General features: G+C 43.3%; 1 protein-coding gene across 1 annotated transcript in view; it reads left to right on the forward strand.

Moving 5' to 3' along the window:
* The window catches only part of LOC122180603 (plexin-A4), a 155,436-nt gene that overhangs the window by 53,192 nt on the left and 88,556 nt on the right, over window positions 1-13,688 (forward strand). The window contains exon 6 of the mRNA XM_042872344.1: window positions 12,371-12,571. Coding sequence (XP_042728278.1) covers window positions 12,371-12,571 — 201 coding nt within the window. The remainder of the gene's footprint in view (window positions 1-12,370; window positions 12,572-13,688) is intronic.

Raw genomic sequence — 13,688 nt, forward strand, 5'->3', positions numbered from 1 at the left:
AACCAAACCTTTCTATCACCCTGCAAAACCAAACCAAAGGTGACAAATAGGATAAAGAGGCGCATCCCACACTGTCTGCAAGAAGCCAGGATTTCATACCTGTCGTTTGTTCAGTACTTGGTGAATCAGCTCTGCCCATAATGGAGCTGAATCAACTGCTTTTGGTGCCTTGGGAAAACCTGTGTTTGCTCCTGGTGAAGAACTCCAGCATGGTCGTAAAGCAAGAGTATTTATGATTATGGTGCTGAACTCAATCAAATGGGGTTGATGATGTCTCTGGATGATTTGTGGCAGAAATACTACACCTTGACGTATAATTTCCCTTTACAGCAGGTTTTTGAAAGCCAAGTGCACTCACTTGAAATATACTGTGTGAGTTCTTGCTTTATAAAAGGGAGCTGATATTATTGCTATTGGAGGCAGGAAGGGAGTGAAGGATGAAAAAAAGATGTTTTAATACTTATGTGAATTTTTTTATTTCTTTGTTGTTGGTTTTGTTTTGTTTTTTTCTTTTTCCTAAACAAAGCAGGTAGTAAAGATGGAGAGAATCACAGTCTACAGAAGGGATCAGGCTGTGTCTATATTTGTTTCTTGCACATTCTGTTTCCCCTTTTGACATTTGTTGTTGACCACTGCAAAAGTCATGCTGCAGATCCAGCGTTGCACTGTGAAGCATTGCATTGCAGCCTAACGACCAATGAAATCAACCTTTCCTTATTGACACAATCACAAAGTAAGAGCTCATTCATTCTCTCTGTAAATGGAAAAGGCAGCCAACAAGTATTGGAGGTAAACTGAGGCACAGAGTATTATACAAATTGATATGAAGTGTGATAGGAATTAATCACGCCTGATGTCTGTTACACCTGGTCCAAGTGGCATAGTTCTCATGTCAGCATTTCCCAAACATCTGCACAAGTCTGGGCTGGGGGTAAAACGGAACAGCCTACTTGAGTTGGTGGGATAAAATATTAAGTCTTCTTTTGTGCTATCTTCTGAAAGATGAACACTATCTTGTTCTAGGCCTTGCAAGGATTTTAGCTTTGTGTAGGGGAAAGAGAGGGAAAAAAAGGCAAAAGCGAAAAGCAAGCCTCGATAACAAATCTGTTATCCGCTGGGTTTAAAAGATACATAATCATTTAATTACCTTGAAGGAGGTTTTCATCTTTCTCTGCTCAACCGATTTGCGTGTGCCTGTGTTTTTCTTCCTCCCCCAAACAAGCTTTTTATTAAAAGGATTTTCATCTGCTGCCTGAAAAGAGAAGAAAAGATCTCGCACCAAAGTGTTTTATGTAGAGTTGTACGTGCTAATGACAGTAAAGCCCACATAAAAGAAGCAACTGCTTCAAATATTAATTTGTCAAAAGCGGTAGAAAGCTGTGTGAGCTGCATGCTGGCGAGCAGCTGCTGGAGAGCAGAGTGCTGCTTTGCCTGGTGCTCGCTTTGCCTCTTGCTGAATGAAGAGCTGTGCTGGCAGCCTCTGCAAAGAAATGCACTGGTTTGTTGCTGCTTGTTCCTCTTGGGGGAAAAGAGCGAGACAGGAGGGAAAAAAGAAGGCAAGGAGAGATAGTGACAGATTGATCTGAGCTGGCAGACACCTATATTTCCCTATTATGGAGTTTTAGGGAACTCGGCAGCATCCTACCTATCATACTGGTGCATCCCAGCATGGCTCAGGGAAAAGCTTTAGACAGTCACCTTGTCACAGAACAGGCAGGTCTTGAGGGACCCCAAATTATAGAATGGCTTTGGTTAGAAAGGACCTTAAAAGATCATCTAGTTCCAAACCCCCTGCCATAGGCTGGTTGCCACCCACCAGAGCAAGCTGCCCAGAGCCCCCATCCTTCTTGGCCTCTAAATGACTCCAGGGATGAGGCATCCACAGCTTCTCTGGGCATATGCCGTCCTCTGGGAGGAGCAAAAGGAAAGTGCCCAGCTCTTCCTAAAATGCATCCCTGCATAAATGCCTGAGTGGCTGCATAGAGGTGGGGTTTAACACCCCACGGGCCACCTGATAAATGTGGTGAACTCTCTGCTCCCTTGTATGGACAAACCTTCTGGCAATGCATCTTCAGTTGTTGCTGTGGCAACTGCTCTGTTTCCCTCCTACTTCTGTTTCCAGCCTCTGTTAACTCGGCTAGAGAGGTGGCTGCTGGTGGCATCAGTTTGGGGAGAGGAAGCCCACCCCTGCTCAAATTAATGTCTCAGGGGCACTAGTGACAGCTGCAGGGAGGTCAATACCAGAGCACCGAATAGTTCCCTGCTTGTTGATTATCCACTCACTTATTCTAGCACCTGTCTATCATTAAGGGGAGGTGTAGTTTCTATGGAAACTGCAGAAACCTGCTGCATGCAAGCGATGTGAGAGGGAAGGGGACTAGCAGGAGAGGTGAAGGGACTGGGAGCAGCTCTAGGCAGGCAGCAGGGAGCATGCAGATCCTAACAGAAAGAATCTGCACCCCATGCAGCTAAGATCTGGCATAGCACTGCACGCATTTGGTGCAAGTATTTGCGTGCAAGCAGCATGAGGGCTTGGTGTTCATCAGCTGCTTAGCTCACAGGAGGGTTTCCAAGTGTGTGTGATGGAGTCTGGTCTTCTTGACATCCTGTCCAGGGGGTGGCAGAGGGGATCCAGGAGGAATCTAGTTGTTGGTTTGGATCGGGTTGTAGATCAGGACTCCTGCTGATTTGGAATTTCAGTCCTTGTTCATTGTTTAAGCATTTTTTCAAGAAGCGGAAATGTGATGTGTTGAGGATACCTCCACTTCAGAAGCAGTCATTTAAACAATTATAAGAAGAAATTACTATGGAGTAGGTTGCCCAGATAAGCTGTGGGTATCACATCCCTGGAGCAGTTCAAGGTCGGGTTGAATGGGGCTTTGGACAAACTGCTGGCAAAGTGGATCACCTAATTCCAGTGTCCCTTATGGCATGGGCATTGGAAATAGGTGATCTTTAAGGTTATTTCCAACCAAGTCCTTCTATTAAATTAAACGCAGAAACTACAGACAAGGCAGAAATCTTTTCCCTTGTTCATGTAGGCTGTTCAAGCATAGCAATAGAAGGGAATGCTGCTCAAAGGAAGTATCAGGCATTATTTGGGGCCGTGGGTTTCATTTCAGCAGATGAGAGTTTCATTTCTAGCTCTGAGTTGGCTTGGGCACATTCACATTTCTGTGCCTCTGCATCTCTCAAATCCTCTTATGATTTGGCTAAGCACTTTCTGTTAATAGGTGCTTGTACAGTACCTGGAGCTGTGGTCTCAGTGGGGGCTGTTCATAAGTCTCTGAGCATTTGCAGATTGGATACTTTGCTTTCGTGAGAAGCCATCGCTTGCACTGACTTAAACTGGTGAAGAAGATGGAAGGACTGTATGTGGTTTGTTCTGTTGTTTTTCTGGCTACCTTTTATCACCTCTGAGACTTTCTATTCCATCATCCTCCAGCTAGTGGAGGAAAAGGATAACTTCTGCATTCACTTTTAGCAGGTTTTATGGAGGTAGATTTGCAGAAAATCTGTCCTGATACAGGGCAACTGTATCATGTCTCTGTTGAGACTGGGAACCAGACCACAACAAACTGATGAATGATGGATAAAGTCCTCTCTGTGAGCTGTTCATCTTCCATCAATACACACATTTTTTCACTTTGGGTCTTAGGATATAGCCTCTCCAACCATGAGATATATTTGTGTAATTTCTTGGAGCAAGTGAGGGGAATTTGTTTGAATGTAGATGTAAGAAGCATCTGATACTCAGTACAACATGTTATTCATACCAGCTGGGCAGTTCATCTTTGTAATGCAAGATTATTTATCCCACAGGACAGAGTGATCTCAGAATGCAACAGGGTAATATTCATCTGTCCCCTTGAAATAACATCAAGAACAGCTTATGTTGTTTTGATAGCTTGAGTCAGTGCAATGCCATTGCAAAGCCTCAAGTGACTACAGGAATTTCTGGCTATCTGGACATCTGTTAGGACTGCTGGTGATCTAGTGACACTCTGAAATTGGAGGGAAAAATTGTTACCAGAGAGGAAAGACAGTTCCCCTTCAGTCTTTGCAAAGGGTGATGGGTGGCATGTCTCTCAAGAAGGAAATTTTTGCTTTTCTTCATTGCAGTATCATCTGCATTCACTGATTTGGAATGTGAGCTTCTGGGACCTGGCCAAGGGGAAACATTGTCAGGATGTTGAAGCCACAGATAAGAAGTAATGCTGGACTGTGGCTCCTGCTTTGACTGGGACATCCAAGAGGCTGAGCCCAGAACTTCTTTCCCCTGTCTTGTCTTTGCACATTGTCCATTTGCTTTGGCTTGGATGTTATCTCATGCTGTCACAGATCTCAGTGAGGAGGAGGGTGATAAGAGCCATGATATCACTGTCCTGACATTGTGCAAGCCAGGGTATTATGATTCTCTGGACTTCTGTCCTGGTATCCAAAGGAAGCAGGATTGCATCAACATGGTCTGTGTGTGTTCATCCAGTGCATCTGTTACTCAGTCTCCTCTGTTGACTTCTGAACTCATTCATTTACAGCCTACTTGGGCCAAAGATTTGAGCTTTCAAAGATATTAAGTTCCTACAAATTTTGTAAAATATGGGAAAGTTAAAAAAGAGAGTTTCCCTTCTTTCTTATGAAAAAGCACCATAGTTTGTGCTCAACACTTTAACTAGACAGCAGATATCCCCTTATGAGAGTGCTGCCATGTGACTTGTTGTTTCAGAAGGAGCATTGGTTGGTTCCTTTATGCAGAAATCATTTGTGGGCAGAAATGTATGGAAAACCTAATTTTGTTAAATGACATGTTGATGTCATCGGTAGTCATGTAGATGACCAGTAAGGAGTACTATTGTAATGCTGACACTTTAGAGACTCGTTGGTATGGTGGTGCAGAGTATGAATGTGCAGTGCTTTGTTATGCATAAAAGATCTTTAGAACCTCAGACATAAGTCCTTACAGAAGGACAGAAGAAGTCCGGCTAGATAGAAGGATGCAGTTTCATAGAATATAAATAAAGAAGGTAGGCATTAATGCTTTGTAAGCTGATTGTGCTCAGCTGTTCTCTGCCCCATGCTTTCCGTGGCTTTGCACAATACAGTTTTACCATGTGTGATATCTTAAAAGGACTGGCTTACCTAGGTAGGGTTTTTATTTCACAAGTGTCACCCTCCTCAGTGCACACACTCATACTTCATTACGATACTACATTACGATTTCAAAACCAAGCATTTGTCACTCAGGAAACACCAGAACAGAGATTGCTTCCACATCTCTCTCCTTTGAGCAGATGTACCTAATGACACCTAAACACCTACTTTTATTTTCTCCGGTCCACACTCTCCATCCAATGACCAGAAGGTTCCTGCTCTCCTGATCATCGCTTTTCCTTCTTAATATGTGTCAAAAAGACAAAAAGCTGAAGAAAAGCTAACGTTGTGTCTCTATTTAAAAAGGATTAATGCAGAGCTTTGCTAATTATGGCAGGCTGACCTTGATCCTGGTGAAATAATGGACCAGCTGAGAAGGGCTCTATTAATGAAGTATTAAAGGAGGGTAAAATCATTAATGCTGATCAGCAGAGATGTGTGGACTGACTTCAGAGGCAGAATTGTCTTAGGTCAGGATCCAGCTCTCAGAAGACTTGGGCCACTTCTCAACACGGCCTGCATGGCCTTGGGGCATCACTTTGCTCCCAATCAATGGGATTCAGCAGTGAGCCACATGAAAGGAGGTTGGTTATCTTCATTTAACTCTGTATCTGTTCTTTGGTGGCCAACTTCAGTCATTGCTCACTAGCTTTCACAGCACTGAAACCAGGGATCTAAGAGGCAATGGCAGATGAGCAAATTTGATCTGATGGTAGTCCTCTATTTAGCAGTGATGTCTATGCAAGTCACCACTGAGGTGTGTAGCTGCTAGAGTGGGCAGAGCTTAAACAGGGCCACATCTCTCCCACAGACTGAGCTGCAGCTTCCAAATCAGCCACCTTTTTCCAAGCACCAGAATCACTTTCAGTATCTGACAAAAGAAAGCTGTTTTTTGATCCTAACTGCATGGAAGACTCTTAACTAGAAAGTAACCACTAGAAGTGACAGCTATGCAAGGACTCAATTACCCCTTTGTTGTCTCTGCAGATGTTTAGACTTTCCATAAATCCTGTTACTTTCTCCTCATCAGCTGCCTTTAAAGTTCTGAGCATTTTCTCCCTGTGTTATTACTTTTGCTGTGCCAATAAATAAGTACACCATCAATCAAACTAACAGCACTGTAAACTTAAGAAGTGAAGATAAAATATATGGTGCATTAAAAAATTCTTTGACTGGGTAAGCTTTTTGTAGCTGGTTTGATTGCTGCTGGTGCCGATGTAAATTTGGGGGAAATATGTCCAGAAATTTATGAAGCTTGGAGTCCTGCCTGCAAAACATTGACCTGATTCCACTTTATAACCTAATAACGTTCCCCAGCACTGTTCGTGTAAATTTTAAATATAATTTTATGATGCTAGGAATTAGTGGTGTAATAATGTAAACACAACATGGACTATAACTCACCCCTTTGCTCCTGTAATGCCAGGCCTGTGGCTGCTTTGTTCTCCAAATTACCGTGGGCCTGGGAAGTTCTGTGAGGGTTTAAAAGTGATTCATCCTTGGAACCAACTTGTCATCCAAAGCTCTCTGCAGCAGTGCAGGGCAGCTGATAAAGGAGTGACTGATTTTGCTTGGGCAGCTCTGACCCAGGGCGACTGTATCAAGGTGCAAGAGAGAAATTCAGGCAACATATTGCAGGCAGTCCCTGCTGCCTCTCATATGGCAATGTGATGTTTTCCTGCTTTTTATCCAGGAGAAATCTGATTACTCCAAAATCAATGGCAAAAGGTCTGTGTATATGATTTCTTTCATTTCTTCCTACTTCTTTTCATTCCTTTCCTTTCTCTTTCCTTATTGTTGTTGTTCATTGGTTCAGTTTTGATTTTTGTAAATGATTTTTAATCTAATCTAAGAAACGGGGTGTCCAGATGCTGTGGCCTAGATGTTTTTATAAAGAACCAATCCATGTCTCTCAAATCTTACCTTACTAGATTGATTACAGTACAGAGTGGGCGGGTGAAAAAGCCATTGCGTTGCATCTTAGTAGAACAGATGGATTAAAAAAAATAGTTATTATTTACATAATACATGAGTAAATAACAATCTGAGTATCATTTGTTGTGGGATCCAAAAGGTCTTGAGGGAGGAATAAACAGTTCTCACTTAGATCATGTGATAATGTTGGATATTTGGAAAAAAAAAATCTCTTCAGAAAGAGTGGTGAGGCATTGGCACAGGGTGCCCAGGGAGGTGGTGGAGTCACTGTCCTTGACGGCGTTCAAGAAAAGGGTAGATGAGGCATTGAGGAACATGGTTAGTGGGCATGGTGGGGATGAATTGATGGTTGGACTTGATGAGTCTTGGTGGTCTTTCCAACATTACTGATTCTGTGATTTTATGTTTCTTTTGGGCAAGATGGCTTAGACAAGCGCAGAGATGGCAGTTATGAACAAAGGTTGTATAAAGGAAAGTTTTATTAACAAAACAAACAAAACAACAGCAACAACAACAAAATGACACTGAGGATGAAGAACTGGAAATTGATGTCAGGAAGAAAAGTAAGCTAAATGTAGTGAGTTTTAAAGTGAAGGAACTGATGCCAGATATCTGGATCTGGATAATGAGAATTCTCTTTTGGGCCAAAAGAAAAAAAAAAAGAATGAAAAATAGTTTTGAAGAGTTGGCTTTCTCAGCAAACATGCCTATGGAGCAGTCAGCAAAACTTGGGCTCTAGTTTCCTTCTGTAGAAAGTGGAGATCCTCTCAATGCCACCAGTGATCATGAGGGAGCAATATGAAGCAAAAATATGAAAGCTTCCCTCATGTAGATGCTCTGGATGAATCATACAATCATAGAATCAACGAAGTTGGAAACGACCTCCACCATCATCCAGACCAACCATCCACTTACCACCAATATTTCCCCAGTAAACCATGTCTCCTAGTACAACATCTAAATGTTTCTTGAAGTGCACAAGAAGTGCACAGGAGAAGACACATTAACTGAGAGCCTAGTGAAGGGCACAGGCTGCTAACAGATGGATGGATCATTGTGAAACCCTTGTTTCCCTATAGGATGTCTGCATTTCATATAATTATAAAATGGCTTGGGTTGGAAGAGATCTCAAGGATCATCAAGTTCCAGCCCCCGTGCCACAGGCAGGGTTGCCAACCCCTAGATCATGTGCTTGATTAGATTGCCCAGGGCCCCATCCAACCTGGCCTTAAATACCTCCAGGGATGGGGCATCCACAACCTCTCCTGTTCCAGCATCTCATCACTCTCTCAGTAAAAATCTTCTCCCTGACATAAGAAAATAAATCAAGAAAATGGAAAATGCTTTGGTGAGATCTAGGCTCATGGTACTGGCCATAAATAGCAATACTAAAACTGTACTAAATAATTTTAGGAGCAACCCCATGCAATATCACATGATCTACATGTTTCATACCTGGGAAACAATAACTCAGTATTTCTGATCCGTCTCCAGTTTTGACTGTGAGATAACATGATGAGATTCTCAAGAAATCATAACTAGACATGTATGGGGCATTATAAAGGAAGCAAAGCAATTAGCTCAGGGCTAAGACCACACAGCCTCTGAGAGATTTCATCCCACTCTTCAGCAGAGTCTTCTTGAGTGCATCTCTGGATGCATTCAAGGCCAGGCTGGATGTGGCTCTGGGCAGCCTGGTCTGGTGGTTGGCGACCCTGCACACAGCAGGGGTGTTGCAACTAGATGATCATTGTGGTCCTTTTCAACCCAGGCAATTCTATGATTCACGATGGCACTTCACTGGGGACTCATTCAGGTATAGCAGTGATGAGGGCTGTAACACTTATATGAGAGAGAAGGAGATGGGAGGCTCTCATATTGCTGAGACTTCGTTACTTCTGCTACAGCAAAACACATTTGCAGGCATTCTATGAGGAGTTATAAATAAGGAAAATTAAACTAGCAACAATCCAATGAGTGCAGCTCATTTCTTGTGGTGTTTTCACTACAAAAGCTCTCTGACTTGATAACTGGCAAAATGTGGTGATTTGAGGAGTGCATCACTGCTGATATGAGTAATTGGCAAGAGTGGAGGATATTATTTTTAAAGGGTTGACTCATTTGGAAGCATTTAAGGAATAGAATGAAGCGACACACACAAAATTAATCAACAAGAGTCAGCTTTCACATATGCCCTGCTACAGATTAAACTGGATTTTAGCTCCTCTGGAATCTGAACCAACTCCCCTCATAGGGGAAGGCTTAATTTATTATATCCCAAAGACAAATGGCATAGAATTGTGCCTTTCCTTTATACAGTAGTTGATAATGGGTGCTTTTACTTCCCATCCATGATGTAAAAAAATGCTCTTCCAGCATAGGTGATGCACACTGCAGAGAAAGGACAAAGAGAAACTGATCAAAATTGGCAAGGACCCTTCTGCTTGCTTCCTGCAGCAGAGTCATCTCCGAGCAGGTTGATGTTGTACCCTCACATTTATAATCCTGAGCAGGCACCCAGAGCTGACTGGGCAGGGCTTGTCACAGGCTACAAAATGAGTTGTGTTTGAATTTGAACCTGGAGCCTAGTCCAAGTTCTTAGCTTTTATGCAGCACATCACCTAATGAAATTGCCTTTTTCCCCCCGTTTCAATTAGAAAGAACATTAGGTCAATCAGATAAAGCCACATTGGGAGGATTTCCTCTTTATGGCGCTTGCCTCTTCAATTATCTATAATGAACTTCCTCACAGCACTGCAAAGCTTTTTATATGCAAACGAATCCTGTTTTGGGGCTGCCACAATCACTGCTTGTTAATGAACTTGAAACAAGTGTTATCGGAAAGGTTACAGCACCAGTGGTGGGGGGAATGGGATAAAGCTAAACAAGAAAGACCAGCCTGCAGAGCTGGGATTGGCCTGCAGGTAACATAGTTGACTATCTTCAACTCCCGTCCTCCAGTCCCCTTCAAAGGCTTTTCTATTTGACAGACATCAGGCAAAATGCCCACTCTTGGGACATGGCTGCTCAGCAGCAGATAGGGCTTTCCCATCCTCCTGTCCCACTGATTCACTCTGCCAATGCGTCTCTGTCTCTCAACCACTCTAGCTGGGGGAAGAAAATAATGAAAAAGATGGTGCCAAGGTCTGTTCTTATGCCCAAAGAGAGAAAGGGAGCTAATTTGTAGACCATGGAACATGTTGGATAGGCAGGATTGTGCAAGAGAAAATATGCAGGTGTGGAAGATGTAAGGTCCCAAAAGGTATTTCCGTATGGTGTCAGGTGGAGTGATCACAACTGGACATCTCACACTTACTTTAACATAGCCCAGACCACTGGGGTGGTCTTTCCCCTGTCCTCTGGGGTGTTACTGGGCTATATCACACAGGGTTAGGTTATGCCTCACTTCCTAAAGCTGAATAGCTACTTAACCTTGCAGCTAACGTACATAAATGCCTTGATAGGATAAGAGCATTGAACCCAAGGCTAGAAGGACTTTCTACACTGTCCACCATTGTCCTCCTGTTAAGAGAAACACTTCAAGTTCAACTATTGTGTCTCAGCATTAGCAGTTCCCTGGGAATATTTTGTCATGGCGCGGGACAACAGCAAGAGCAGGGAGTGTTGGAACAAGGTGTAGCTCCTCAGGGATTCCTGAGTGTTTCACCAAGCCTCCTTCTCCACTGCTTCTGTCTTGTGTCTTGTGATGGAGCACAAAGTTAGTGAAGTGCTGCACAACACCAGAGCTCCAAGACAACAGAGAAACACTGTGTTAGAACTCATCACTGTGCAACCAGATCCAAGATAATTCACCTTCATTATGCTCCAGTGACTGTGTGCTGGGCTGTCCGTGTTCTGATGTTAGCCTGGGCAAGGCAAATTGAGATCCATCAGCAGTTGTCAAGTACTTACACCATTAGCATCCACCAGTAAGCAAAGATAAGAAATCAGGTTGCCCTAGAGCTCTTAAATCCCCAGTAGCAAAGACAGACAGACACTCTTTGGGCACTGAGGAAGGCTTCCAGACTTCATTACAGCTGTGTGCTGGGTGGATGCTGGATTTTCTTCCTGCCCCTGGCCATGGATCAGCTCACACCCACAGTGTGATGATTGATATCTCTTGTAATTCTGTTTCTGGTTGGTCTAAGTGCAGATGTTACACGTCTAATCCATTTCTTTATCTTCCTAAGCTGTTTGCTTCAGTAAAATGTTTCCACCATCTGCTCTAACAAGCTCCCAGGCTCTCATAAGCCATAAATTCCATTTCCAAGTCCTTAAATTCCTTTTCTTATTCTTCAGCCCTGGATCAGTATTTGTATCTTCTTGTTGTCCACTGTCACAACTACAGGTTAAGCATGTATCTGTTTAGGTAGAAGTTCTCCCTGTCTCTGCTTGTACCAACTGAATCTGACTAGGGTTGCTCTTGGGATGGCGACTATTTAAGGAATCCCATTTTACATAAAAATGACTTGGATTAGCAAGAAAAACACTGTAGTAATTTCCCAAAGGATTGATAGCTTCCAGGTCTAATGGTGCCATGAAGAAGCAGTACTTTGCTGCTGTAACTAAAGCTGTGCAAATTCATCTCACTTTGAATGTGGCTTTCTCCATCACAGATTTGGGTGCCCAGCCTGCTACATGGCTGAGTTAACCACATCCACCAAGCACTGAGCCTTTTTGGAAACAATTGCAAATCTTTCCTGGAGATCTTCACATATATTAAGTAAGAATCGTTTTTTGGGAAAATAATATAGGTATTATTTTATATATAATAATTATTCTGTCCCTTTCTAAGCCAAATCAAATTATTTTTTAAATAGCCCAGACTCTGGTTTACAGTGTCATGCTTGAGCTAGCTGGATCTGTGCCTTTTGCACAATGGCGCATTGGTTTTTTGGAAGGAGGCAGGGAGTTTTGCTGTGATTTTGTGATTTCTTCACTTCTTGTGCCATGGCATCGTGACCAGGCAAAGTCCCTGAAGAGGGCAGAACTGCTTTTCTACTAACTCATTAATGGAGCAGGCATTAAGAAGCACCAGAAGTAGCATTCTTGGGTCATGAAAGTCAAGGGTCTCCAGTGAGAAAAAGGAGATGGGAAAAGTCTGTAAAAGCACTCCTTCCTCACGTGTTTATCTGAGCCTTCTCAGTAATACCCCACGAACCCTTTGTAATAGGCTGATATGGAGGGAGGCGCAACAGCTTTGTAAAAGTGAGAAGACTGAGGACTCCACACAGGTTTGGGAAAATCATGTGTTGACTTATTGCGTGGTATTCTTTCTCCCCAGGACTGCCCACAGCTGCTGCAGGCCGACAAGATCCTGGTGCCAGTGGAAGTGATCAAACCGATCACGCTGAAAGCCAAAAACCTGCCCCAGCCACAGTCTGGCCAGCGAGGCTACGAATGCATCTTGAACATCCAGGGCAATGAGCAGCGGGTGCCCGCCTTGAGGTTCAACAGCTCCAGCGTGCAGTGCCAGAACACTTCGGTGAGCAAGCCCTGCTGCCTGTGGCATGTCTGGGAGGGCAAAGGAGGACCATGAGTGCTGAAACCTTGTCTGTCTTCCCATATACCCAATTCCAGCTAAAGTCAGGGGAAGATTGGTTGGTAGATTGCAAACTACCTCTTTTGCTCCTTAAGTTTGGCTTGTGTTAACGAATAGTAGTGCTTCATCCTTGGATATCCCAGCATTTGGCCATGCTGGAGCTCCTTAGCCACAACCAATATACATTATCTCATGGTTAAACTGCCCATATCCTGACGGTGGCACATCCTTATCTGTATTCAAGATGGTTTCTGAAGGGACAAATGTTAAAGTCAACACTGGTAATTAATGTTATTAAATGAGAAAATTGGTGATAGCCCATAAAAATCCACATAAACAGTTGAACAGGCACCAGCAATGGGTCCAAGATAAGTTTGAGCCAAAACTTCCCCACCCACTGATCCATCCCATGACCTCTGGTTAATCCCTTTAACACCTCCGTTTCCCTATCTGCAGTGCAGAGCCACTAAATCTCTTCACCAGAGCCCTCTGTGAGTCACAGTGGTGCTGTCACTACAGAAATATCAGTCCTTGGGGCAAACATGGCATTGCTGCCAGGAGCTGTGAGTGTGTGTGATGGTGGTCTCCTAACACTGCTTCTCCAGAGGTTTCTCCATCAGATTCATGTCTCCTAGATGTGCATTTGAGTCATTCTCATTGCTATTACGAGATGATTTATTAGCCAAAGAGCTAATTACAGGCTTTAGCCACTTCACTGCAGCTCTGCCACTCCATGCTGGGCAGGGTTTGTTAAAATCCATCACAACATATTCTGCTGCATTAAGCAGCGTGCTGAAGATTACAGGCAGTTCACACATTTCATGATCTGTTGCAAAAAACACTGTTCCCAGTGACGTTGTCATATTTGCTCTTTTTTCCCTCTCCTCCGTGATTGTCATTACTGTTTAGTGGCCTGTGAGCATCCAGATTTGAGTTTCCACAGAAATGAAAGGGTTGAGAAATTGAGAAGGCTTTGCACTTTCTTAAAAAACAATTTTTTTTTCAAAACAGTGAAACCCTTTGGCTGAAGGAAGATTGTACAGACCTGAGAAGAAGTCAG

This window comes from Lagopus leucura, unplaced genomic scaffold, assembly GCF_019238085.1.
Source record: "Lagopus leucura isolate 7727_CA_CO unplaced genomic scaffold, USGS_WTPT01 Super-Scaffold_100008, whole genome shotgun sequence".
Lineage (NCBI taxonomy): Eukaryota > Metazoa > Chordata > Aves > Galliformes > Phasianidae > Lagopus > Lagopus leucura.